The sequence below is a fragment of the Felis catus genome, chromosome C2, assembly GCF_018350175.1.
Source record: "Felis catus isolate Fca126 chromosome C2, F.catus_Fca126_mat1.0, whole genome shotgun sequence".
Classification (NCBI taxonomy): domain Eukaryota; kingdom Metazoa; phylum Chordata; class Mammalia; order Carnivora; family Felidae; genus Felis; species Felis catus.
Genome location: NC_058376.1, coordinates 122,965,031 through 122,991,108, shown reverse-complemented (window position 1 = coordinate 122,991,108; position 26,078 = coordinate 122,965,031). Strand labels below are relative to the sequence as shown.

General features: G+C 42.8%; 1 protein-coding gene across 2 annotated transcripts in view; it reads left to right on the top strand.

Moving 5' to 3' along the window:
- The window catches only part of CLSTN2 (calsyntenin 2), a 616,602-nt gene that overhangs the window by 198,380 nt on the left and 392,144 nt on the right, over nucleotides 1-26,078 (top strand). Inside the window, exons 1-2 of one of the 2 annotated variants that reach the window (XM_019810639.3) lie at nucleotides 6,003-6,189; nucleotides 25,639-25,761. In XM_019810639.3, coding sequence (XP_019666198.2) covers nucleotides 6,018-6,189; nucleotides 25,639-25,761 — 295 coding nt within the window. In that variant the 5' untranslated portion in view covers nucleotides 6,003-6,017. Of the gene's footprint in view, nucleotides 1-6,002; nucleotides 6,190-25,638; nucleotides 25,762-26,078 lie in introns of those variants that run through there. The other variant, XM_003992052.6, reaches the window with a different exon arrangement.

The following is a 26,078-nucleotide window of genomic DNA, read 5'->3' as shown; positions in this document are numbered from 1 at the left end:
ACTATAGATGCCATGTTGTACAGGAGATCTCTAGAACTTAATCATCTCGCATATCAGAAACTTTACACCCATTGAAAAACAATTCCCATTTTCCTCACCACAAAGCCCCTGGAAACCAACATTCTGTTCTTTTCTATGAGTTTGACTTATTTCGACACCTCATATAAATGGGATCCTGCAACATTTATCCTTCTGTAACTGGCTTATTTCACTTAGCATAATGTCCTCTGAGCTCATCCATGGTGTCGTAATGGCAGAATTTCCTTTATGAAAGTTGAGTAATAATGGATAAAGAAGGTGTGATGTATATATGCCCTGGGCTCCACTTTACATCCCAGCTCCATGCTACATTGTGCCTGAAATTCAGGTCATACTAAACCATCTCTTATTATTATTATTCTCAAATTAGTTAACATACAGTGTAGTCTTGGCTTCAGGAGTAGAACCCAGTCATTCATCACTTACACCTAACGCTCAGTGCTCATCCCAACAAGTGCCCTCCTTAATGCCCATCACCCATTTAGCCCATCCCCCAACCACCTCCCCTCCAGCAACCCTCAGTTTGTTCTCTGTCTTTGAGAGTCTCTTATGGTTTGCCTCCCTCTCTGTTTTTATCTTATTTTTTTCACCCAACAGGCTGCACATTCTCCTGCCTCTGAGCCTTTGCACACAGCTTTTCTTTTGCCGGAAACTACATCCCTTTTTTTCGGCACTTGATAGCTCCTTGTCATCTTTGAAGAATCATTTCAACTTACATCTTCTGTGAATAAGGTCCCCACCTCCAGTTGTCCCCCAGGAAGACCATTTGCTGCCCCAGTACGCCTGATGTTCCTTGTCCATTCCTTGGCGATTTTGTCATCTTAAGAGTTGAATTATGGGATATTTCCTTACACTGTGATTTCTTTTAGATGAGAGGATATATTTTTACTAAACCCTCTGTAACCTGCTTCTAGCAGAGCATCTGGCACATGGTGTCACCTCAGTAAATGTTTATTCAGTGACTTTAGACAGCTATAAATAGGAAGCATGAGTAGGTGGACAGCCCTTGGGCTATGACAGGACAGAGCCTTGATTTCAGATTCCTTCTCTGGCCCACAGGAGTTGAGGAGCCATGGGGAGACCTCACCGTCTCTGTGCCTCCTGATGCACATGTGGGAGACAGTGATTCCTAAACACATAGGGTTTCTAAGAGAAATAAATGGCATGAATCAGTTGCTCTGCGCAGCACATATGGGCTGTGTAAAGCATTTGCTGGAAAGATCATAGCTTCTCAAGGCAGTTCTCAGAGAGAAGCTCTCCAAATGGTTCCAGAAAGGCTGAATCATTGGAATAAGTGCATAGGCTCCCAAGGGGTTACTTAGAAGCAATCTCTCCCAACTGTTTGAGAGGACGTTGGTATGTGTTGGGAAATGCAGCTTTGCTTCCTACTACCTAGGCTTATGCTCAAACAGCACCTTGCCCAGGGCTGCCCCAGCCCCAGCCCCAAGGTCCTGGTGGCAAATTCTAACATATTTCCAGCTTTGTCTGCATGTTCTGATCAACCCTTTGCAGTTTAACAAGCTCCAGGCAAGTTTCCAACACCTCTTCTAAGCACAGGAAGGTTTCTTGGGTTCAAAGACTATCATTCCTGGAGCTGGCAGAAAGATCTTTCTGACACATTCCACCCATGTGGGGCAGATGGTGTTACAGAACCTTCTGCCTGATGAAAATCATTGCCTGTGATTGAGATTGCCCACCTCCCGTGATGGCCTGCCATTTCAAAAATGCTTTTCCATAAGAAGCCTTCCATAAGAAGGGAGTTGGTTTGAGGCACTTGGACATGTAGCACCAAAACGTTTGGATCCATAGTGCAGACCTGGGAAGACCTTTTCCCAGGATCCCCTGAGCCCACCTGTCACTGCCTGGTGAGGTATATTCCCCATGCTCCCTACTGGTTTAGAAAGTCTGTTGATAAATATATACAAAGGGGCACAGAATCCATTACAGAAATGAGAATAAACAAAACTGGAGACAAGTGGAATTTAATAAGTTCAGCTAAGCATATAATAAGTTACAATAGCTGGGATGCCCTGAAGTTGCTGAACACACAGTAAGGGAGGAGGAATTTAACTGTAGTTAAAATGCAGTGTGCAAAGCAGGTTGTTTTTATTAGGAAAAGGATATTATACAAATAGAAAAAGCTCAGCAAAGCTTTCTTAGGGTGTCTATGAAAAGCAGGAGGGCTAGTTCAGATGAGGCCAGAGAATGAGCAGTGCCCGGGGAAGGGAACTGAAGGGGTTTCACGGAGGAAGCAGTGCTGTGCAGACCAACAGGGAACACCTCACCTCCTCCAAGGCTCCTTGAGGTTTTGCTAAATAAAGCAGGTAGGTAATTCAGAGGAAGTTCAATGGGAGGAAAAGATAACTAGAAAGAAATTGTGTTGCACCTACAAAGTAGCACAAGTAATATAGTAAACATATTACTAGCAACACACAGAAGGAAAGATCTTAATCCAAAAGAGTAACAGCCCTGGGAATAGAGTTTTCATGTGCTAGAATGGAACAACGAGGGAGACCTTGCTGGGCCTTTGGAATATTTAAGTCGGTGTAGAACCTGAGACCAACCACAATGACGTCATCCTCTCCTTCCTCCTGCACCACCTCCTTCCAGCCCTCCAGCAGTAGTGCCTCCTGAGAATGCAGCCCTGTTTGCAGAACACATCCTCAGTCATCTGTGCATTTATTCATCAATGTTATTTAGTACTCTGGGTGACAGGCTCTATTGCAGGTGCTGGATATACAGAGACAAAGTACGCACCTGACACTGTGAAAGGAACTTGTTGACTCTCAATCTGTTGAGTGAATGAATCGAATGAGCGAATGAAAGGTTGAGTGAATGGGTGAGCCTATTTGGTTATTACCCTTCCCTCATAGAGGCCGCAGTCTAATAGATGGAAACAACAAGTACAACCAGACTGCTTCCATGTATTCATATAGGAGTCTGTATAGGACCCAGTAGTCCCCTGGGGAGTGGGCCACTCACCATAAAAAGCCAAGGAGAACATCCCAGAGAGGGAGGGAGGCATCCTGAGGCCAAGCCTTCCAAGATGACCTTCCTATCTTGTGGCCACCTTGGTCCTGTAGTCCCAAACATAGGCACATCCTTGAGGGAATCCTTGATACGTGGAATGGTTCAGCTTTTCTGCTGGACCCTTGGCCCAACTGCTTGCACACTCTGTCCTTTGCCCACTGAGTCTGGCCATTCCAGGGTGACATCTGATCCAGCCTGTGGCCAAAGATCCAGCCCTGGTGCCAGCTCCAAAGTCTACCCATGTGATTGACCCACACTCCCCATAGCTGTGACAAGGTCCCTGCAACATGGCAAGCAGGTAGCTCAGTCACTTTAAAATCATCCTGTGCTGGGGAAGCAAATGAAGATCATTCCAGAGTCATTTGGCACTTATTAAGAGGATCATGGTAAAAGCAAACAGTTGTGTGGGAAAGGACAGGATCAGAGCAGGGGTACAGGGTCTACCACACTGTTTGTGAGCTGCTTCTTGCCACCCACTGTGGCCCCTGGGCTACCTCTGAGGGACCTAGGGCTGCCTAGAACCTTGTGAGGACCACAGAAAGTCCTCCTCTTCCAGCTGGTCACAGGGTGAGGAAGGTGAAGACAGGATTGTTGTCACAGAGCCCTCAGGAGGGTTCAGGGAGTTCACTTAGCTGGTGAGATGGAGGTGGCCTTCTGCTTTTTTCCGAAAGCCTTTAGTTGCTAATGACTTTGAGTGGGATTTGTTCAAGTGATTCTTTGTGTTCAACCTTTTTTTGTTCACAGTCATTACTCACTATGTTTAGTTTGGATATTTGAGACAGCCCAGCCTGGCATATTTCCCATCATGGTACTTTATAAATGTTCATGCTGATTAGAACTTTTATTTTTCATAATGACCCACGAATGTAATGATAATGCAAGTAATAGTCCATATCTAATGGCTTCTTGTCCAAGGGCTAAGGGAATTTATTTAATGCATTTAGTGCCAAACTCCTAAAAGAAAACTATTTAAGCTGTTGCATTCACTTATGCTTTTTTATGAATCTCTACATAATAAAAAGGAATGGCTTATCTCGAAAACTGGGAGAAAAGGAAGTTCGGGTCACTTGTGGTGACATTTTTGGATTATCTGCATACTTTCTTGTCATCACAGAGCAGCTAAGAAGCTGAAGGGACTAGGCCAATGACAGGACTAGGACACTCCAAGTGTGAAGCTGGAGGTTTGCAACACCTGGGTCTTTTCCAGATGTGGGGGAACTACACCACTCAGTAGCCCATATGCAGGTCATGGGTATAGCTGGTTGCTGGTAGGCGGGAGCTTATTGGAGGCATGGGTGGGGGGAGCACCTGGAGTGTTACCCTCCAAGCCAGAGAGAGGAGCCTTTTGAGCAATCCCAAAATACTGGAACCTTCTCCTCCCGGAGCATGACTGAAATAAATGGAGAAGCTCTTGAGACTGCCCCACACACCATGAGCCTTTTCTTCTCATCCTGAGCCCTTCACCCCCTTAGTGTCTGCTTCTGGCCATCCATCGTCTCCATCTCTGCTCTCTTGTGCACATTCCCCAAAACCTGCTCTCAGTAATGTCCTGACGGTGAATAAGTGTAGCTCAGGGGTCCACTCTCGCTGGGGTGCTGGCACAATAAACATGAGCTTTAATGGTGCAGTGAGAAACTTTGGGTGCAGGAAAATGGATTTCAGACTGAGAAAGAGTGGCCCGAGGAAATTTTGTGTCACTGAAGTCATCCTGAGGATAGGGATTCCACTTCACCCTGAGTAGGGTTGCCAGATACAATACCGGGCACAGGGCTAATTTGAATGTCAGCTAAATAGTAAAGGACTTTTTAGTAGGAGCACGTCCCAAATGTTGTATGGGCATACTTAATATTAGAACAATCATTGATTGTCTATTTGAGCATCCAGTTTAACTGGGTATCCTGTATTTTTATTTGTTAAGTTAGAAAACCTCATCCACGAGACCTAGCCTTGGTGCCATCTCCTGAATGTGGCCGAGGATGAGGCACTGTGCGTACAGGCGAGTGGGTACACATGGTGGCACCCTCCTTCACCCCCAGACTGACCTGAGCATACTGCTTCCACCTTTTGATCTCCCGGTTATTTTCATGAAGAGCAGGTACTCATGGGCTACTGTGTGTTCAGGCTATGGTAGGTGAGGGCACACGGTTAAATCCTTACCCACTTACTTGGAAGGAATGAACATTAACAGTAACACAAGCAGAAGGTGTGAAACCAGAACTGAGTTCAAATCCAGCCGTGCAGCTTTGGGCACATGATACTCTCTCCATGACTCATTTTCTCGTCTGTAAAATGGAGATGATATCTACATCTTGGGTCCTCGTAAGTTTTCAAAGGGAAACTTTGAAAGCGGCTGTGTGTCAATCCTGCAATGTGCCACCTAAACGCCCCTTCAATAAAGTACCAGTTGCCCCAGCTGCTGGGAGACTTCTTGGCAGAAACAGCTTTCAGCTGTCAGCTCCTTCAGCCTTGCTGCGGCTGCAGGGGGGCACATTGCCCAAAGTTAACCCCCTTCCTGAGGGCACCCCATCCAGGGACTGATGAATTCAAGGGTGTAAAGGCGCATCCATCTGAGACCAACCCAGGACAACTTGGAAAGAGCCTTTCAAACTCTAGAGCATCACAGCTTCCCTTCCTCCACTGCCCTTCCTGCATCCTCTTCTCTTCTACGGCTGTTGATAGCAAGGGCACTCCTAAAGAAACATCCTACATACTACACCGTCTTAGAGTCTGCTTCCTAGGAAATCCAACTTGTGAGAGCATGGTACGATTCAGCCCTAGCATAGAGTATAGGGGCTGAACCCAGAGACAACTTTAATGACGACAACAAAAGAATGGCAACGGTAGGGTCAAGCGTACAATACCGATCTAGTTTTATTTACACAGCATCTCCTGCGCCTTCTTAAAAAGGGCCTCCTTCCTGGTGGTGATGTCGCTGACATAAGATTGTGATGAATGCAAGGCCTGTGTCTGCCCCTGTGCCTCTCTTGGTGGTAGACACGGGCCTGGAGACACAGCACATGCTCAGTAAGTGCTTGGGCGACATTTACCAGCTTGGCCTCAGAAGATCAGATAGAGATCAAATTCAGGAGAATTTGCCTATCAGCGTGTGCAGAAGAGACTGTGAGTGGCTGCAGCTGAAAATAAGGGGCTTGGGGATACTCTTGGCCCATAAAATAAGGTCATATAGGAAGAGCCCCTAGAAAATGGTGGGTGAGAAGTGTAAGTCAGGGCTGGAGAGAGAGCAAGGCAAACCCAGGAAACGTAAGGTGTCAGAGGAGACGAGGCAATAAGTGGGGGCCAAAGGCAAGTGGAAATTATGAAGTGAAAAGCCTGTGTGCCAGGCTGAGTGTGATCTTTATATCCAGGGTGATGGGGGCTGCTGGAAGGAGGGGAACAGGTGTGGTCCAAATTGTGTTTTAGAGGCTACTCTGCCTGCAGCAGCGAGGATGCCTTGGAGGGTGCAATATGAGAGATGATTGGAGGCAATTGCCACAAACACTTCCACGGTCAGTGACGGGGGGCGGGGCTTGGCCTGGGCAGTGGGCATGGAAAGCAGAAACCCAAGAGACATTTATAGGAGGGACGATATGTAGACAAGGTGAAGGACAGATTAACAGATGGGAGAAGGAGGAGTCGAGGTGGATATCTAGGTTTGGATCTTCCCTCATCTCTTTGCCTACCTAGCTCATCATGCAAGACCTGGCTGAGGTCCAGCCCCACCTCCTGAATGCCTGCAAAAGTAGGTTCATTATTGACTTCCTCTTCCTCTGAAGTTGCTGCAAAACTGTATCTGAGCTCCCCAGTTACACAGAGTTCCGAATCCTCTTCTCAATTTCTTACGTTGTTGGGAGCTTCTCCGAGCATGAAGCCATCCCCTGTCTCCCCATCACACACACTAATTCTATACTTCTTTGTCCAGTAGACCACATTCGGGTCTCTCTCAGAGTCTCTTCCCATGCTGTTCTCTCTTCTGGAATGTCCTTCCATCCCTCTCAGCTTTCGGGTCTCAGTTTACCTATGTCACTTTAAAAAAAATTTTTTTTAATGTTTATTTATTATTAAGAGACAGAGCATGAGTGGGGGAGGGGCAGAGAGAGAGAGAAATACACAGAATCTGAAACAGGCTCCAGGCTCTGAGCTGTCAGCACAGAGCCTGATGCAGGGCTCCAACTCACAGACCACGAGGTCACGACCTGAGCTGAAGTCGGACGCTTAACCGACTGAGCCACCCAGGCACCCCACCTAAGTCACTTTTGAATGGTGGTCCCTCCCAGCACCCCCACATAGGTCACTTCCCTCTAATATATATCCTCATAACATCTTATACTTTTTTTTTTTTTAGCATTTACCCAAATTACTAGTGTAGTTACGTAGTGCTGTATCTCCAACACCTAGCCTAGCCCCTCCCCACTTATCATAGTTACTCATTAAGTAAATATTTCTTAAGTGAAATTGTTTCTTGTGCACTACACTGTGTACATGGGCAGTGGGCATTCACATTCCATTAGCCTGGTCTTATTTGTGGGTGGAAGCCATTTTGCAAGTTACTTTCTGTGAGATGAAGCTACTGCCTCCCTCTCCCTCAACACCCTTGAGTAAGCAGCCCCCATTTCACACAGGTTTGCTTTACAGCTAGTTCCCTTCCCTTATGCTTTAGTAAATCCCATTTTCTCCCATTCCTTACTCAGTCAAGTTGGACATAATCCACATCTCCAAGACATAAATGCTTCATGAATCCGAGAGATACCTCCGGAGAGCCTGTTTTGCACAAGCCCTGGGGACAGGCCCTGAAGCCAAGATTTGTCCCCACATGCACTAACTTCAGCTCAAATGTTCCCAAAGGAGGCCTGAACTACCTGTGACTGGAGCCACATTGGCTGTGGAGCTTGGGTGCCTGCCTGGTTTATGTAGTGTCTCAGAGAGCTTGCTTTGTGAGGATTTTAGAATCGCATGCCAGAACGCGGTGTGGGGCTTGTTAAACTCCTGTAGAAGAGGAGATGAGGTTCCAGCTTACACTGTTGAGAGAAAAGGTCCTGGCACCTTGTCCCCTGTATGCTCCTCTCAGCTTCATTTCCGGTCCCTGTTGCTCAGACTGTGTAGGCAGAGGCTGTTTCATGAAGACATGGGGGTAGAGGAGCAGGTGCACTCATTGGCATGGTGAATACAGGGTGCTGCCAGGCAGTTAAAAAAACAAATCACCCTACATAAAAGCATGGGGATGCTCTGCCTTTGACTGTGTCACTCCTTAGGGCTAGAGTCACCTACCTGTGGTAGGAATTTGGCAAGAGCTCTGGCTTGGAGCTTCAGCATTCTGCCCAGCAGTGGTAAACAGAGAGCTCCCCTCTACAGTGCTGAGGTAGGCTCTGCTAACTGGTCTCCACCAGCTCAGACCATGGATGCTATGGAAAGAGCTATGGGGCCTGAGTGTACCTGTGTGTGTTTGTGGGGCCAGGGGCCAGGGCGGGGCAGGGGTGAGATTAACAAATCAAGGCACAGGTAAATCAAATAGACCAATTTCAAAATCATTACCTCACCCCTGAATTCCTTCTTGGAGAGCCTCATCCTTTGGAGGCTAAAGGACCTTGAAAGTTCTCAGATTCTCTTTGCAGGAAATGGGAGCCTTGAAATGGAGGGTGTCTGAGCATGATCCATCACTGGTACCTTGGGGACAATAGGGAGGGAGGAACAGAGGAGAGTGATGGCAGCATGGGAGATGAGAGAAACATCATGGTGGACATGGGGCTTCCCAGAGGGAGCTGAGCTGAGCTAAAGAAGGGATTTACAAGAAGAAAGGGGCTGGTGTCAGAAAGACATTTTTCTGATCCCACTGATAGTTAGGATGGGTGCTAGTTCATTTACTGACCCAGCACGTATTTACTGGTGCCTTCCATGGGCCAAACACTGTCTCAGCTGTGGAGAAACAGTGATGGACAAAACAGATAAAGCCTCTACTCTCAGGGTTTCTATTCCAAAGGGGGGTGATAGACCATGAAAAAGTCAAGAGTTACAAAGGGTAATTTCAGGTGTGATCATTGTAATGCAAAGAATCAAGGTGTGATAGGATGAGTTGGGCGGTGAGAAGATACTTCAGTGAGAAGATATTTTGAGGTCTTCTGGGAGGGTTTATTTGAGGTCTAAGCTGAGGGCTGAATGATGAGAAGGGACTAGTCATCTCATAGTGGGAAAAACGTTCAGGCAGAGGGAACAGCTAGTACAGATACCTCAAGCTAGGGCTGAGCTTGGTAAATCTGAGGAGCAAAAGGGAAACCACTGTGGCTGGGGCAGAGTGGGTGAGGAAAAGAGGTGGGAGATGAATCAGGAATGGATCTTCTAGACTACAGGAAGAAGTTTGCATTTTGAAATCATCACTCTAGAAACTCTGTGGAAAAAGGATTGTAGGGGACAAGGGTGAAAGCATGGAGGCAAGTTGTGGAGGGTTCTTTGTGAATTTAATCAAGAGATGGTATTGACTGGGGATGGGAGATTGGCAGGTGGGAGAAGAGAAGTCCCACATTCTCTTATGTTGGTATAGAAATGGCAGAACCTGCTGATTGGTTAGTGTGGACAAAGAAGGACTGTTGGTTGGTGAAAGGCAGGAATCAAAGTGCCTCCTGGGGTTTTTGCTTGAATAGCAATAATGGTACCATTTTCTGAGGGGAGGAATAGGCCTGGGTGGGAAATCAGAAGTTGCCTCCTGTTCCCAAGTGGCAGCCAGAGGTGAGGGTTTCCTGAACATTTGAATGGGAATGATAAATTATACCTGGTCAGGGACTCATTTTTAAGAAAAGAGCATGCAACTCAGACTCAAAAGCTTAATTCCTTGATTTCTTCCAAAGCCAGAGGCTGGGTCTAGGGCACCCTGAGTATGCCTAGGAATTCTCTTTGCATTGTGCATTGGAAAACCCTAGAGGATAATAGCTAAATGACCACCATGCAAACATACCTTCAATCTAATTCATTATGCATTTGCTGAGTGCCCATTATCAATGATTCTCACAGTCATGGAATAACTAGTAAGTCAAGGGATTCCAAAATTCTGGGACAGAGGCATGAAGGCTCACTGTACTATGATTATGATCTGTCTCAAAAACAATTTCCAAAATTGTTAGGCCTGAGATATAAGAGTAAGAAGCTGATTTTATATCCTTATCCATGCTTTTTCTCTCTCTTTTCTTAAAACAGATTTAATACCAACCCTCCTGGAGACAATCTTATTTACCTTTGTCTTGTCCTACCTTCTCAGCATAGATACATAGGCTGGATATATAATGTTCTTTGCATTCTGTAGCTCCCCCATTCATTATCCATTACTTCTCCTAGCAGAGAGTTGGCAAATGAGTTTCATCTTATTGATTAGATTTGCTTTTATTGATTTATACAGTTTGTTAGAAACATTGTGTTGGGAAAGAGTCTGAGGTCATGCCCATACTCAGTGGGATTGATTACCCATGCCCCTCATGGACTTGAGAAGAGAGGTTCTGTCCACTTGTTCCAAGATGTCCTAATTACATTTTACCTATGTCAACAAACCCCAGATATTTCTAGGAATATACTTCTCCTCAGTTTCATTGTTCATGCCTAGAATAGAGCTCTGTACATCATAGCTTCTAAGTAAGTATATATTGAATGAATAAATAAAGTTATTGAATGACTAAGTGAATAAATAAATGAGAGAATTTTTTTTTAAAGTTCACTCTGTGGGGGCTGAGAGCACGATCAGGCACCCTGTGTGCCTGGCAGTCATGAGAAAGTGTCTCCTAAACTTCCAGCCACAGGGCAATCAATGAGGGCCCCAGCTGCTAGGTGTTGAGACATCTTGGCTCTGAGGCCATGCCTTCCATAGGCTGTTTCCAGCCAATGACTGAGTGTGGGGATACTGGAGGATCCTGGGACAAACTTACTCCTAGGAGACACGGGATCTGTTTGACTGCTGGCTCTGAGTTGAAGATGGCCTAGGGCCTCAGCTTTATCAAGTTCCACTTAGATTTCATGACAGAATAAGACTCCTTCACCCAGTCTTCTCTTTTCTCCTGCATGGGACTTAAGCTTGCATTAAGGTCTGAAATCATGTCCAGCCTCCTCTGGCCCTTTTCCACTTTTCCCTCATTCAAGTATTTTCCCTTGTAAAATCCTTGCATGTTTAATCCCATCTTGGTATTTTGTTTTCATTTTTTTGAGGGCCTGGACTGACATGTCCTGCTGACATCAGAAGAGACGAGGACTCTGGGCAGCAAGGGAGGGCTTGCTCATGTCCTTTGTGAAGTAGAGTGAGTTCCTGGAAAAATGTCCAATGGGAGGAGGCATCACTGTTGAGAAATCCAATCAATCCTTATTAAAAAAAATGAGAAAATGATGTTGAGAATTAACATGTAACTTTTTATAAATGTCTCAATTTTTGCTAATATACAGGACACCAAATAATCCACTATCAGTGGCATGATACCCATCTTAAATTCAATATAATGAGCTCTGCATAATTAATTCCATTTATCATTCTGTGTTCCTAGGAATCTTTTAGCCTCTCCCAACCCTAAATCAGTTCATTGGTAGTGCATTTGTATTTTGTTGCAGATAATATGCATGTCTTCTTTCCCATCCAAATGTCCTGTGACAATGTGATTCCATAAGATAGGAGTTACTTTTCCTCCTGTGACCTACTCAATTCCATGTAATTCTTCTTATAACATGCTGCACTGCTCCAGGCCATTGTTTATCTTCTGCCAATTTCCTTTATAGACCTTGTCCATCTTTTCTCTTTGTTTTTCTTTTCCTTGTTTCTTCCTTGTTCGGTTATCCCCAGAAGTAGTGTTGGTATATGTGGAAACCAGCATTCTCTTGATCGATCAAACGTTATTCAGAAGTAAATATGTCCAAACCAGAAACGTTGGTTAAGAGAATTTATATTTGGGGAAGCAACATTGTGCATGGGGTCTTCATACAGATAATTGACACAAGCAGAAAGAGCGTATTCATTCATTGAGCTTTTAACACACATGTGTTGACTACCCACCATGTGCCATGTTCCCCTGCTTCCACAGCACCCGGGAGACCAGGGATCTCACCCATCTCTTTTGGGAAGGATGCCTTAAGTAAGCATTGGGAGACTCTTCTAGTTGGCAAATACCTGTTCTATTTACCGCTAGGAGAAATTGACACCTTTAACAGTGGAGTTACCCTTTAAAATCGCTAAGATCATGATTTCTCTTTTGAGACACACTGGTTGCCTCTCAAACACTCTGAAAATTCAGAGTACAGATTTATTTCAGAAATTCATCACGATGCTTTTAACCTTTGATGCCTTTTGCAGGAATGATTTATGAAGTTTGTTTCTTTTTATGGCGGCTTCTCCAACCAGGTTGCAAGAGATATAAGGACTGTGATTTCAGACAATTATTCTCTTGACAGCATGCGCTCAAGTTCATACAGCAAGAGAAGGTGCTTCTCTTGCTTTTTCCAAAAGAATCTGAAGGTCTGTTCTCTGCCCGGTATAGCAACAATTGGTGTGCAAGCAGTTCAGTCAACCAGTTGCTTTTCTTTCACATCCAGAACCAGAGAAAGGACTGATCTTGTCACTATATTGATCAACTTTCCTCCAACTGAGTTGAATCTAAGAATTGATTATGTGAATCTTGCCTTAACAACTTTAGATATCTTTTCTTTCTCTCCCTCTCCTCTATATCCTTGTTCTCTCTCTCCTCTGTCTTCTCCATTCACGTCTGTTCTTTTTCTTCCTACATAAAGAGTATTATGGTGTGAGTCCTTTGCCAGGTCATAGAGCAAATTTGGTCTCAAAACACTTTAACACTCATATCATTGAAAATCCCAAAGAGTTCGTGTTTTTGTGGATTACGCCTATAGCTGTTTATTACATTATTAATTACAGCTGATACAATTTAAAATATGCTTTTATTGATTCAGTTAAAATAATAATAAACCCATATGATATTGACAAAAATACTTTCTCTTAAAAACAACTTTGTTATCCAAAGTAAAAAAATAGTGAAGAGAGTGCTATTGTTTTATAGTTTTGCAACCGTCTGACTTAATAGAAGACAGCTGAATTCTCTTATCTGCTTCTTCATTTAATCTGTTGTGGTATCATGTTATATAACCTCTGGAAAATTCCATAGGGAATGAGAGCAAAGGAATCAAATAGTATCTCAGTACTTTTATGAATATAGTTTTGACTTTGTGAACCCTCAAGGGTCTTAGGGACACCCAAGAGTTCCTGGGCTGTACTTTGAGAACTGCTGTACTGGGGTTAGAGATACAGACATGGAAAACCCAGCATCTTTCCCCACCATCGGCTAGAGGAAAGACACAAAGGATATTTACAGCCCGGTATAGTGCTTACTGTGCTAAGGATAGGAATGGGGCTATGGGAGCACAAAAAGACATAATTCAGTCTTGCGTGCGTCCTCATGGGTGGAGGGAAAGGGGAGGCTCAGTGAATACTTCCCTGAGTCACTGGTGCCTGAGCTGAGCTGAGCAGGTGATACTGTAGACATTTAATTGCAAATGGAACAACCTTGTCTGAAACCCTGCCACTCAGGGCTGATCATGAGGGTGACCTAGGGTATTTAGCTTGCAGCTTTATTAGGATCATGTATTTGGTAGTGGTGGAGGGGAGGCTTTTTTTTTCTTTTTCCCTGTCCTCTGCTATCGATATCCCACAACTTCCCAGAAAGGAGCCAGTTAGCCCACATAAATAAGAAGTGAGATTGGCCTGCCAGTGCTTTCTTTTGGAAGCAGTGAGAAGCAGATGGGCATTTTGCAGTGAATATACTCTAAACCAGATAATTGCCATTCATTGTTCTGAACATCTTGGGATCTAAGGCATGAAATGGAATTTGCAATAAAAATGTATCACACATTTCCTGTCCTCTGGAACAAAGTTGATATCATAAGCCACAAAGGTTTTATTTATTAGTTTGACAGTAGAGAAACAAAAATATAGTGTTTCTATCTGAGGTTAAAAGGAATTTACACTGTCACCTCAAATCCTTTCCCTCATTTTTGAATATAACATTTTAAAAAATTATTCAGTGAGTGTGATGGTTAGTTTTCTGTGTCTATTTGGCTAGGTTATAGTATCTAGTTATTCAATGAAACACTAATCTGGGTGTTGCTATGAAGGTTTTTTGGAAATGTGGCTAACATCTACAATCAATTGGTTTTAAGTAAAGGAGATTACCCTCAATAATGTGGGTGCACCTCATACAATCAGTCAAAAGGCTTGAAGAGCAAAAACTGAGTTTTCCCAGAGAAGAAGAAATTCTTTGTCAAGACTGTAGCCTCAACTGACTGAGCTTTCAGCCTGCAGACCTGCCCCATAGATTTCAGATTTGCCAACCCCCATAGTCATGCAAGCTAGTCCTTTTATATATGCATATATACACATACAGAAATGTATACACACATACGCGTGTTATGTATATGTACATGTATTTATCTATCTCTTTCTAGCCCCTATTGGTTCTGTTTCTCTGGAGAACCCTGATTGTTGTCCCATTGATTTCATTCTTGGCTATTTTGTCCCCTTGTGCTCCCACAGGGCACTTGATCCAAGGCTGGACCCACAGGAGATGGAAACAAATGTGCTGTTGCATTGACCTCTGGACAGGGGGAAGAATAACCCGTTGGGGTGGGACTCTCAGTTCCTCCATTAGGGACCATTTAAGCACTTGACTTGACTGATTTAAGCACTCAGAACCTCCATAACCTCACCCATGAAATGGAGTCTGTGCTTTCCTCTCACAGGGATGGTTGTAAGGATTTAATGAGATTACAGCAATAGAGCCGGTCACATAGTAGCAATTCCTGATTATGTTGAGCAATGGTAATTACAGGAAGAGTTTTAGACAATTAACATTTAGTAGCATAAACTGCAAAGTAAGTGAAGGCTGGTTTTGGGGGTTAAAGATGTTTAAAAAGTAGTGAAGTATGAGATACTGAAGGAATAACACTGTTGGGAAATTAAAGCTGTAGCAATCATTTTGTTCAGAAGGTAAGACATTTTGTGTGGAAAAATGAGTTGGCTCTAGCAGCTGAATGGGAACATTACACTATCACAATCCCTGCCTCCCCCTGCCCTTCTTCCTGTTCCAAAGGATCCTTTTGAGTGGCTCTCAGTCTTCTTCACAGACTTAATCCAATTTCCCCATACCCTGGGAATTCTCTTAGGTCTTTAGGCCACCAATAGGTTTATTGGGTAACTTGAACACTGTCGAGCTGGGGTACACTGGGTCCCATGTGGGTCCTAACCCCAGCCCGTAGGTGTTGAGCTTCAGGATTAAAGGGACTTTACTGTGGACGTACAACATGCTGGTCACTGAGTCAGCTCTGACCCTGGGTCTCGTTTTGTGTTCCTCCCAGGAACCCTGCAGAATTGGTATTGCCTACATTTTATAAAGGAGAGGGAGCAGAGGTCTGGGAGGATTGAAAGACTTGCCTAAGACATCCTGTTGGTTACATGGTGTCAGAACTATGACATGAAGCCCAGTACCCCTTGCGCCCAATCTTGAACTTTGTCTTAGGGCAAACTTTGGGCAGTTGGCTTTGTCCAGATGGCTTATTCAGAGACAGCTAAAACTCATGTTTGTAAGATTACACAATCGTCCAGTGCACATTTCTCCCTAGCTTTGCTCCTGGCTCACATGCTACTACCCAAAGGGATAATGGAATGTGGTTCGTACCCAGGCTGGAGTAAGGACTTTAAGAGAACCCACACTCCAAACAAATGAGTATTCATGAGTGGAAAATGACAGATAGAAGGAAGAAAAAATAGGAATGGTATGAAAGTGGATTGATCGATGGATATAAGGAAAGGAGATAGGAAGGGAAGGAAAGCAACATGCTACCCCCACTGAAAGCACCTATCAAGCAGTTACAGATTAACAACTCAGTCATCTTCTTTTCAAATGCTTTTTAAACCCAATTAAAGCAGTGAAATTTAACTCTCATCTTCTGTGAATATTTGCATGTATGAGTCACACACATGGGATTTGTATTTAAAACTCTCTAATTGGTACCTCTAGCAAGAAAGATTCATTGCCTCTAATTAAGTGATGGCAAATGTCACCTTATGATTTGGGAGGCACACCCTCTTTCTATTTGGGTGATGTAGAAATACCTGCTCATTGGAAGCACAGTGCTGCTAATTGCTTCAGGCATTGGAGGTGCCAGCAAGGCAGAGGTGTGCTCACCTCATTTACCAATGTGCTGGGCACTGTGTTAGGTCCTGTGGATATCATCATGACTCTCCCCTGAAGAGGGCAGGTAAAGAGGGGTAGGGAAACAGCTAATGGCGATGCAGTGGACTTGTAGCATGAGATCAGGTGGTACAGGGTGACGTGGGTGCAGAGGAGGACAATTGGAGGAGGTGGGGCTGGAGGTGAATCTGGAAGGATGCACAAGCAGGAGTCAGGAGAAAGAAAGAGGTGAGGAGTAGAGGGCACAATGAGGGTAAAGATGTGGGTAATCAGGGAACTGGTACCTTTGGGGAGCTTCCTCTGATCTGCTAGTTGAAGGCAGGATTACTACTGATGGATCATAAGCAAGCAAGTGCAGCATCTGATTTGCCTGTAGGCAGGCTGACCTCTCACCTGGACAGGGGCCCTGTCCTATCTACACTTTGGAATTAGGAATAAAAACGCTTTTTAAAATGCTATTACAATTATTATAATTAGGAATCATTTTATTATAACAATAGAGACCCGGCTCAAACTATTACAAATACAAAAAAAAAAAAAAAAAATTGGTGCCTTGGCAGAAAAATTGAAAGGTTTCATTTGACAACTTCAGACCCCCCACAGCAAGCCAATGAGTCCAGTTGGCAACCTCAACCACTCCACAGCAGGCTGAACAGGACATCTACTGGAAAACCAGAGTGGGCGGCCAAACTCTGTACTTCCTACAGCTGCTTGGGGTGCTTCTCTTCTCTCTGCTTCTTGGCTCCCAAATCCTGTCTCCTGGTAGCTTTCTCTCATTTTAATGGCTTCTCAGCTCCCCCTAAACTTTGAGTGATTATTACATGAATACAAGCCCCAACTCCACATGAGCTTTTATCTCAAGTGTCTAACACCAAATAAATTATAGGTTCTGGGCCTGCCTCCTAAATAAAAGTTGAAAGGTCCAACCAGGGGCGTCCGACTTCAGCCAGGTCACGATCTCGCGGTCCGTGAGTTCGAGCCCCACGTCAGGCTCTGGGCTGATGGCTCCGAGCCTGGAGCCTGTTTCCGATTCTGTGTCTCCCTCTCTCTCTGCCCCTCCCCCGTTCATGCTCTGTCTCTCTCTGTCCCAAAAATAAATAAATAAAAAAAAAAAAACGTTAAAAAAAGAAAGGTCCAACCAGTTGGCCCAGCCTACCCCACTCATTGATTTCCCATTGGGATGGATATCCACTCTTTCTAAACACCTCTACCAGGGCACCTAGTCAGAAAGGGGAAGTTGCACATCACAGGCAAAAGACCAGCCTGACTACAAGAATGACCTGGGATATAAGTTAACTTCTCTAGAGGACTTTGTAATCAGTATAGTGTTTTTATTTTACTAACAGAGGGAAGCATTGGAGTTCTGAGGGTCAACTTTAGGATGAGAATAGAAAGATTCAAAGGATAAATCAACAGCTGCTTGGTCCCGCTGCTTGGATTGAGTGTTAATGCACTTTTTCAGAGGTGGAAGCAAGGAGAGGGAGGCAAGGAGTGCTCCTGAGAATGCATCTGCACTCTAGTTAAAGACGCATTGGGTGGCAAGACCTAATTTCTCTGTAAATGGAGCAGAAATATCACACTGGTGTTTCCTCTGTATGAGTGCAAAGACACAGGCATTTTTCCAGATGCTGAAACAGCATGGGAAAGAGGCAAGACAGAGGCAAGAAGCAATCCTAAGGGGGCATGATATGACAGAGTTCAGCCTCAGAAAGAGTTGTGTTGCAAACAGGGATGTTATCTTATGAAGAACTGATAAAAAGTCAGTTCCTCTGAAGTTACATCCAAAGGGAGTAAAGTGTGAGCTGATGGCCTCAGTCTATTGGAACAAAAAAGCAGAACTGTTGTCAGGGGAGGGAACAGATTGCGTAAAGAACAACAGCCAAGGCACAAGCATAAATAGCTATTGCTTCTTTCTGGAAAGAAGATGGTTCTCTGGTATCCCATGAACGCAGCATTTGGAAGTGGCTTCTGGAAGAATCTGTACATGCCAATAAACCCCGAGTGATGTAGATACTATCTATCAGTCCAGACTCTTGGCTGGACTTGCCCCTCAGACTTTGTTCTCAGCTAAACCTAACTATTTACAGTTCCCCTATGGTGCACCAGGTGCTTTTACCATTGGTCTTTGCCCAGGCAGGTCTCTCTGCCTGCGACTTGCACATCCTTTATCCCTGCTTAATTCCTACTACTTATGACTTTGATTCTACTGTCTTTAGGAAGTAATTCTGGATTACCATGGCTGGATTAGTGCTTCTCCTCTCTTTTTCTATAGCACTCTGCTTTTCCTTTGGTTCTCTATCTCTTACCATACTGGTTATCATAGGTCTCTCTCCAGTCTGAGGGTCCCTTGATGGTAAGAAGTTTGTTCTTACCACATATTTAACACCACATTATAAATTACATGTATAATATACATATAATAAAATCCAACCTTTTAAAATGTGCAGATTGCTAAATTTTGCCAAAGGCATGCAGAAATATAACCACCACAACAATCAAGATACAGAACAGTACCATCATTTAGAACTTCCCTTGTGTCCCCTGTACAAGCAAACCCTACTCCATCCCCAGACCCTGGCAACTGCTGACCCATAATCTGTCCTTATATTTTGGCATTTTCTAGAATGTCATATGAATGGCATCAAATAGCATGTAGTCTTTTGTGTCTGGCTTCTTTCGCTTCATTTCACCAGAGAAGTGCTTTGGATATTCAGTCATTTTCTTGTATGGATCAGTAGTTGATTTCTTTTTAGTGCTGAGTCCATTATATAGATACACTGCAATTTGTTTATCCATTCACTAGTTGATGGCCATTTTATTTTCCAGTTTGGCACTATTCTGAATACAGTTTCTCTGAACATTTGCATATAAGTCTTTTTGGATAATTTATGTTTTCATTTCTCTTGGGTAGATCCTAGGAATGGAATTGCTGAGTCATTTTATAAGAAATTGCTAAACAATTTTCCCAAGTAACTGTATTATTTTACGTTCATACCAGCAGTGTATGAGAGTTTCAACTGTTTCACATCTTCATTAGAACTTGGTATTGTCACTCTTATTTTAAACATTCAGGTGGTGGTATGGTGACATCCAATTGTGGCTTTAACTTACACATCCTTGATAACTACTAATGTTGAGCATCCTTTCATGTTCTTATCTCCTCAGGTGACAGGTGTGTTCAAATTTTTGCCTTTTTTGGGGAGCCTGGGTGGCGCAGTCGGTTAAGCGTCCGACTTCAGCCAGGTCATGATCTTGCGGTCCGTGAGTTCGAGCCCCGCGTCAGGCTCTGGGCTGATGGCTCAGAGCCTGGAGCCTGCTTCCGATTCTGTGTCTCCCTCTCTCTCTGCCCCTCCCCCGTTCATGCTCTGTCTCTCTCTGTCCCAAAAATAAATAAACGTTGAAAAAAAATTTTTTTTTAATTTTTGCCTTTTTTTTTTTTTTTTACAGATTATTTTTCGCATTATTGAGTTATAAGAGTTCTTTATGTGTTTGTGGATACAAGTCCTTTGTGAGATATGTCTCTCAAATATTACCTCACAGTCTATGGCTTCAAAAAAATATTTTCTGAAGAGTAAAGAATATAAATGTATAATTTTTGTAAAGTTTGATGTATCAGTTTTATTTTTATTCAGTGCTCTTTTTGTCCCTTGTCATAAATCTTTGCCTAACCCAAGGACACTGAGCTTTTCTTTTATGCTCTCTTTTAAAAGTTTCATAATTTTAAGTCCTACATTTAGGACCATGATCCATTTAGAGATAATTTCTGTGTATCATGTATAGTAGAATTGAAGTTCTTCTTTTTTTAAAATATGGATATCCATTTTTTCCAGAAGCATAAACGAAAGACCATTCTTCATTGAATTTTCTTGGAAAGAAAATTTGTCAGAAATTAATTGACCACATGTATGTCTATTTCTGCACTCTTAATTTTTTTTATGTTGATCTGTAGGTCTATCTTATGTTAATATCATACTACTTGATTAGAGAAACTTTATAATAAATTTTAAAATCGAGTAGTGTGAGTCCTCCAACTTTGCCCTTCTTTTTCAAAATTGTTTTGGCTATATCAGTTATTTAAATTTTCATATAAATTTTAGAATTAGCTTATCCCTTAAAAATCCTATTATTTTGATTTGGGGTGCATTGATCAATTAGGGTAAAATTTATGTTTAATTATATTGAGTCTACTGAACCATGAACACTGTCTGTCTCCATTAAGACTGCTCCAGGTGTTCTTTAAATTTTTTTTTTAACATTTATTCATTTTTTGATACAGACAGAGCGCAAACTGGAGAGGGGCAGAGAGAGAGGGAGACACAGAATGCAAAGCAAGCTCCAGGCTCTGAACTGTCAGCACAGAACCTGATGAGGGGCTCGAACTCATGGACCATGAGATCATGACCTGAGCCAAAGTCGGACGCTCAACCGACTGAGCCACCCAGGCACCCCTGGGTGTTCTTTAAATTCCTTAAGCAATATCTTGGAGTCTTGTGTGTGTAGATCCTACATGTATTTTTTGAAAGTTATTCCTAAGTATCTGTTGGTTGTTGATGTTATCATATTAGTATTTTTTATTTAAATTTTCCTTATTTTATTTTATTTTATTTTATTTTATTTTATTTTATTTTATATGAAATTTATTGTCAAATTGGTTTCCATATTACACCCAGTGCTCATTCCAACAAGTGCCCTCCTCAATGCCCATCACTCACCCTCCCCTCCCTCCCACTCCCCATCAACCCTCACTTTATTCTCAGTTTTTAAGAGTCTCTTATGGTTTGGCTGTCTCCCTCTCTAACTTTTTTTTTCCTTCCCCTCCCCCCTGGTCTTCAGTTAAGTTTCTCAGGATCCACATAAGAGTGAAAACATACGGTATCTGTCTTTCTCTGTATGACTTATTTCACACAGCATAACACTCTCCAGTTCCATCCACGTTGCTCCAAAGAGCATATTTCATTCTTTCTCATTGCCAAGTAGTAGTCCATTGTGTATATAAACCACAATTTCTTTATCCATTCATCAGTTGATGGGCATTTAGGCTCTTTCCATAATTTGGCTATTGTTGAAAGTGCTGCTATAAACATCAGGGAAGTACAAATCAAAACCACACTGAGATACCACCTCACGCCAGTCAGAGTGGCTAAAATGAACAAATCAGGACACTATAGATGCTGGAGAGGATGTGGAGAAATGGGAACTCTTTTATTTAAATTTTCAATAGTTTATTGCTAGTACATAAAAATATAATTGCTTTTTTATGTATTTACTTATTATACAGTGATTTTCCTAAACTCACTTATTAGTTCTAGTAACATTTTCATAGATTCCATAGAATTTGCTTCATTGAGGATCATGTTCTCTGCAAGTAAAGACAATTTTACTTTTTAATTTCCAATCTTATTTTTTTCCTTGTCTTATTGAATGGGTTAGAACCTCCAGTACAATGTGCATAGTACAGTACAAGGTAAGAGTGGACATCCTTGTGTATTCTTTCTGCTCTTGGGAGGGGAGCATTTACTCTTTAACCATAAAGCACAATGTTAGCTTTGGTTCTCTACAAAAGTTCTTTATCAGATTGAGGAAGTTCCCTTCTATTCCCTATTTACTGATTGTTCTGATTATAAATGGAGGCTGAATTTTGTCAAGTGTTTCATTCAGGGACTCTTCCCCAATTTACCTCCCCCACCCCGTGCTTAAGCTGTTCTTGCATATTTTTAGGTGACCCATAAATATTTGTTGAATGAATGGAGTTGGGCTAAATATCTCTGTGAGTGCAAAGCTACACTTTAGCCCCTTAGAAGTGTGAGATGGGCTTAGGGGAACTTAATATTTGAACGCCTATTCATGTCATAGATACTAGATTTGCCTAAATGATCTCATACAATTTTTACAACATTCTTATGAAGTAAGTATCTCCATTTTACAAATGAGGGATGATGAGTAATAGATAGAATGATTAAAAAGCTGTAACATGGTTGGGATTTGGGGAAAAGGTCCTGTGTTTCATAATTCAATAGAATGAAAAAAGATAATCTTTATGTTCATAAAACAAAGAATATACAAAGGAGGATGGTTTCAAATATGATGCAAGTTAAAATAGAGTATGATTTGGTTATCTGATGTCATGAAACTATCAAGAGTCCAGTCGGTCTGGGTACAAGGAATGTCATCCGTGGAATGACAGTTAAACCATTAAGAAGGGAAAGCAATCCTTGCATACACTCAGCTCAGCCATGAACAAAAGCCTCATAGTCAAAATCATGCAAATTTAAGTTATTGGTGTGCAGCCCTGAGGATGTGATCTATAGACAAAGCAAAGAAGATTTAATTTAGCTTACACATGAAAATGCAAATGTTTGTCAACCTTGACAACGAGAAAGTCAAGAAAGATTTGAAGGAAGTTAGAAGGTGGAAGAAAAATGTGGAAACTCTAGGGATGTTAACACTCTTATTTTTCAAAAAGGGAACATTTAAGCCCCTCTGAGCTTCAGTTCCTCACCTGCAAAATGAGCTATAAAGTCTTATATTATGGGGTTGTGATGAGGATTAATGAATGTATGTAAAATGCCTAATATGTGATAGGTACACAACTAGTGATGAGAGGAGAAAAGGACGGCAGGCCTATGGATAAAAGGAAATAAACCCATCCCCACTCTTGATGGGAAACCTCAACTGTAAGGTCTATAAATCCCCACCCTGCTGACACTGTCACTGCTCAGAGAGTAGTGGTCAGTCTGACTAATGAAAGGTCAGGGGCTCTGTGAGATGAGGGTGGTAAGTCTGAGTAATCAAAGGTCAGGGGCTGTGTGTCCAGCCCAGGGCGTCTGAACAGCATGACAACCCTGTGAGTGGAGTCGTTTTCCCCATTTTACAGTTCAGGGAGTTGACACTCTGAGTGGCCAACTGACTCACATAGAAGTGGCCCGAGGTGGCTAAGCCAGGCCTGAAACCCAGCAATCTAGCAACTGGCTCTAGATTCCATTGTCTGCCATCGAGTCAAGTGGCACAGTGAATCTGAAACACTGGATGAGCTTATGGCATATCCTCTATCCACATTTCTAATGAATAGCCCCTAGGTTTAATTAAAGGGGAAAAAAGATTAATTGTTTCTCCCAACAGCTGCAAATTATTTACATTGCGTTTGTGTTGATGGCTAATAAAAGAGCAAAGGTGCTCGGGGACAACCCTGGGTGGCTGTAATTCTTCCAGGGTCCATAATGAAGAACTGGTTCGAATGCCAGCATGTAAGCACGGAGGAGCCTGCTGTCCCATTCAGACCCACAGTGGGCAGAGCCGCTCTCTGACCTGGGCATGATCCAATCCGCAGAAATAGCTCTCAGGAGCCAAGACCTGAGAACAGGCATATGTCCCTGCTCCACTAAACTGCCTCTTGGTTAGTTCGTGATTGCTGTGAAATGGGTGAGAAGGAGCAAAATGGTGGCCAGGTTGAGTCTACCAGCTATCCTAGAGCAACTCTTAGCTGACCTTTTGAAGCATGATGGGGTGGAAAGGGGACAGGAGCCACTGCAACAGAGCTGTTTTCAATCTTATAAGCTCTTGCTTTGCGGTAACTACTGGAAATCATACACTATGATATGTATATATATTTTAATGTGTGTTATATATTATAATGTGCCTGACTTTGTATTATAATATGAATATGTTTATGTACACATGTATGTGTTTTTGGATCTCACCACATATGAGAGAATTGTTGGTCTTCCCAATTGTTAGTTTTCAAGCCTGTGGCCATCCTGGGAAAGTCACACCTTGTGAAAGAAGTTCTTCATCATTTTCATAATGATCACACCTACCTCTTAAGTCCCTGTGGGGAGCATTACGCATGTGACAGCATCATTCAAACTGTGAAGCAGGGTGTGAGGGTTGGCATCAGGACAACTTTGATTATTCTAGGGTTCCCTCTAACCTGTTATTTTGCTTCTTAAGCACCTACCCTGCCCTCAGACTTGTGTGAGTGTATGTAGGGGAATAAAGGACAAACCAAGAAGATCACAGTTGAGGAATCAGATTAATGTTTCAGGGTATTATTCTTAATGCCATAGTAGAGGATGAATTGGAGTGGGATAGGACTTCTTACTGGAAGACCAGTCAGAAGGCCACTACAGGCATGCAGAGAGGTGATGGCAGGGCCAGAACCAATAAAGGAGATGGAATTGACAGACTTGGGGTATTCACACAGGAATATTACACCAACCCTAGTACAAGTCTTATTTAAATTCTCGGCCCTTTATGTGTGGCTGTTGACCATAAGTATCTTGTATTCCTTTGCTAGGCCTGCCTTAAGAAAGTGCTACTAACTTTATGCTTAGAACAACGGAAATTTACTGTCTCACAGTTCTGGAGGCCAGAAGTCTGAAATCAAGTTGTTGGCAGGACCAGGCTTGCTCTGAAAGTACAAGGGATAGATCTGTCCCAAGTGTCTCTTCTGGCTTCTGGTAGTTTCTTGGCTGGTGGCAACAGAACACATTGCACTCGCATGTATGCATGTCTGTCTCTGTGTCCAAATTTCCCCTTTTTATAAGGCACCATTCATTTTGGATTAGGTCCTGCCCAAATGACCTCACTTTAACTTGATTACCCCTATAAAGACCCTCTGTCCACATAAGGTCACTTTCCAAGGTACTGGAGGTCAGGACTCTAACCTCTTTTTTTTTCAGGGCCATAATTCAACCAGTAGCATGTATTTGACGTGTGTTAATTTTCCATTAAATAATATGTTATTCACCTGGTAAAATTACTAAAGAGCAACTTAAACTGCTTAGGCAATTTAGACCATTAAGATAGACACAGTTTTTAAGTGCTAAGAAAGCATTCAAATGTCTGTTGTATCTTTACACATATGTTGGTACATATACAGATATGTATGTATATAAAATGCAGTAACAATTTGTAATGATTAGGTTGAGGTCAGAAATTCCAGCACACAGCCATGACCTGCTAGTTCATTGATTGATAATGAATATTAACCCTGAAACATCTATTAATAGGTGGTAGCATTTGAGAATTAAAGCTTTCAGTCAGTTTTTAAACAGTAGCTATCTACACTGGGCATCCAGGAATAGAAATAGTTGGATTTGGGTCAAGTGAAAGATCCCTGGTCTTGGAGCCCAAAAATCTGCTGCCCAACTTTCTGTGTGCCTCATTGAACTTCTCTCTGAACCTCGCTTCTCTGAAGGTTCCTTAGGTGTAAAATGGGACCATCGAGCTCTTTGTCTCTCATGCGGTTGTTGGATGAGAGCATATGATTGGACAAATGTGCACTATTAATAATATCATTATGGATGAGCTATTCAAGTGGTGATCTTAAAAGTCAATCTTTGTTTCCATTGTGTTCTAGTCAACAAGCACAAGCCATGGATCGAGACCTCATATCACGGAGTCATAACTGAGAACAACGACACAGTGATTTTGGACCCACCACTTGTAGCCCTGGATAAAGATGCACCAGTTCCTTTTGCAGGTGAGATGATGGCTTATTATGGTTGCACTTAGCCCTCTTTTAAACATGTCAGGAAGCCTCCATGGAGCTGAGACTCAGGCTGTCTATAGCTCTTGTCACCCTCTGTGCATCTCTTCATGATCAGTCTGTGATTTCAAAGCTCTGTGCCTCTTCTGACTTCTGGTGTGGTTCTGATTTCTGATTTATGGTTTTTTCCTTTGGTATTGCCTCCAGTGCAAGACCCTTATTTCTTCTTATGAGTGATGGTATATTGCTGAAGTGGCCTCTGGAGTTGGAAAAGCCGGGCTAGTAAGGTCCATAGGGGAATTTTCCCTCTT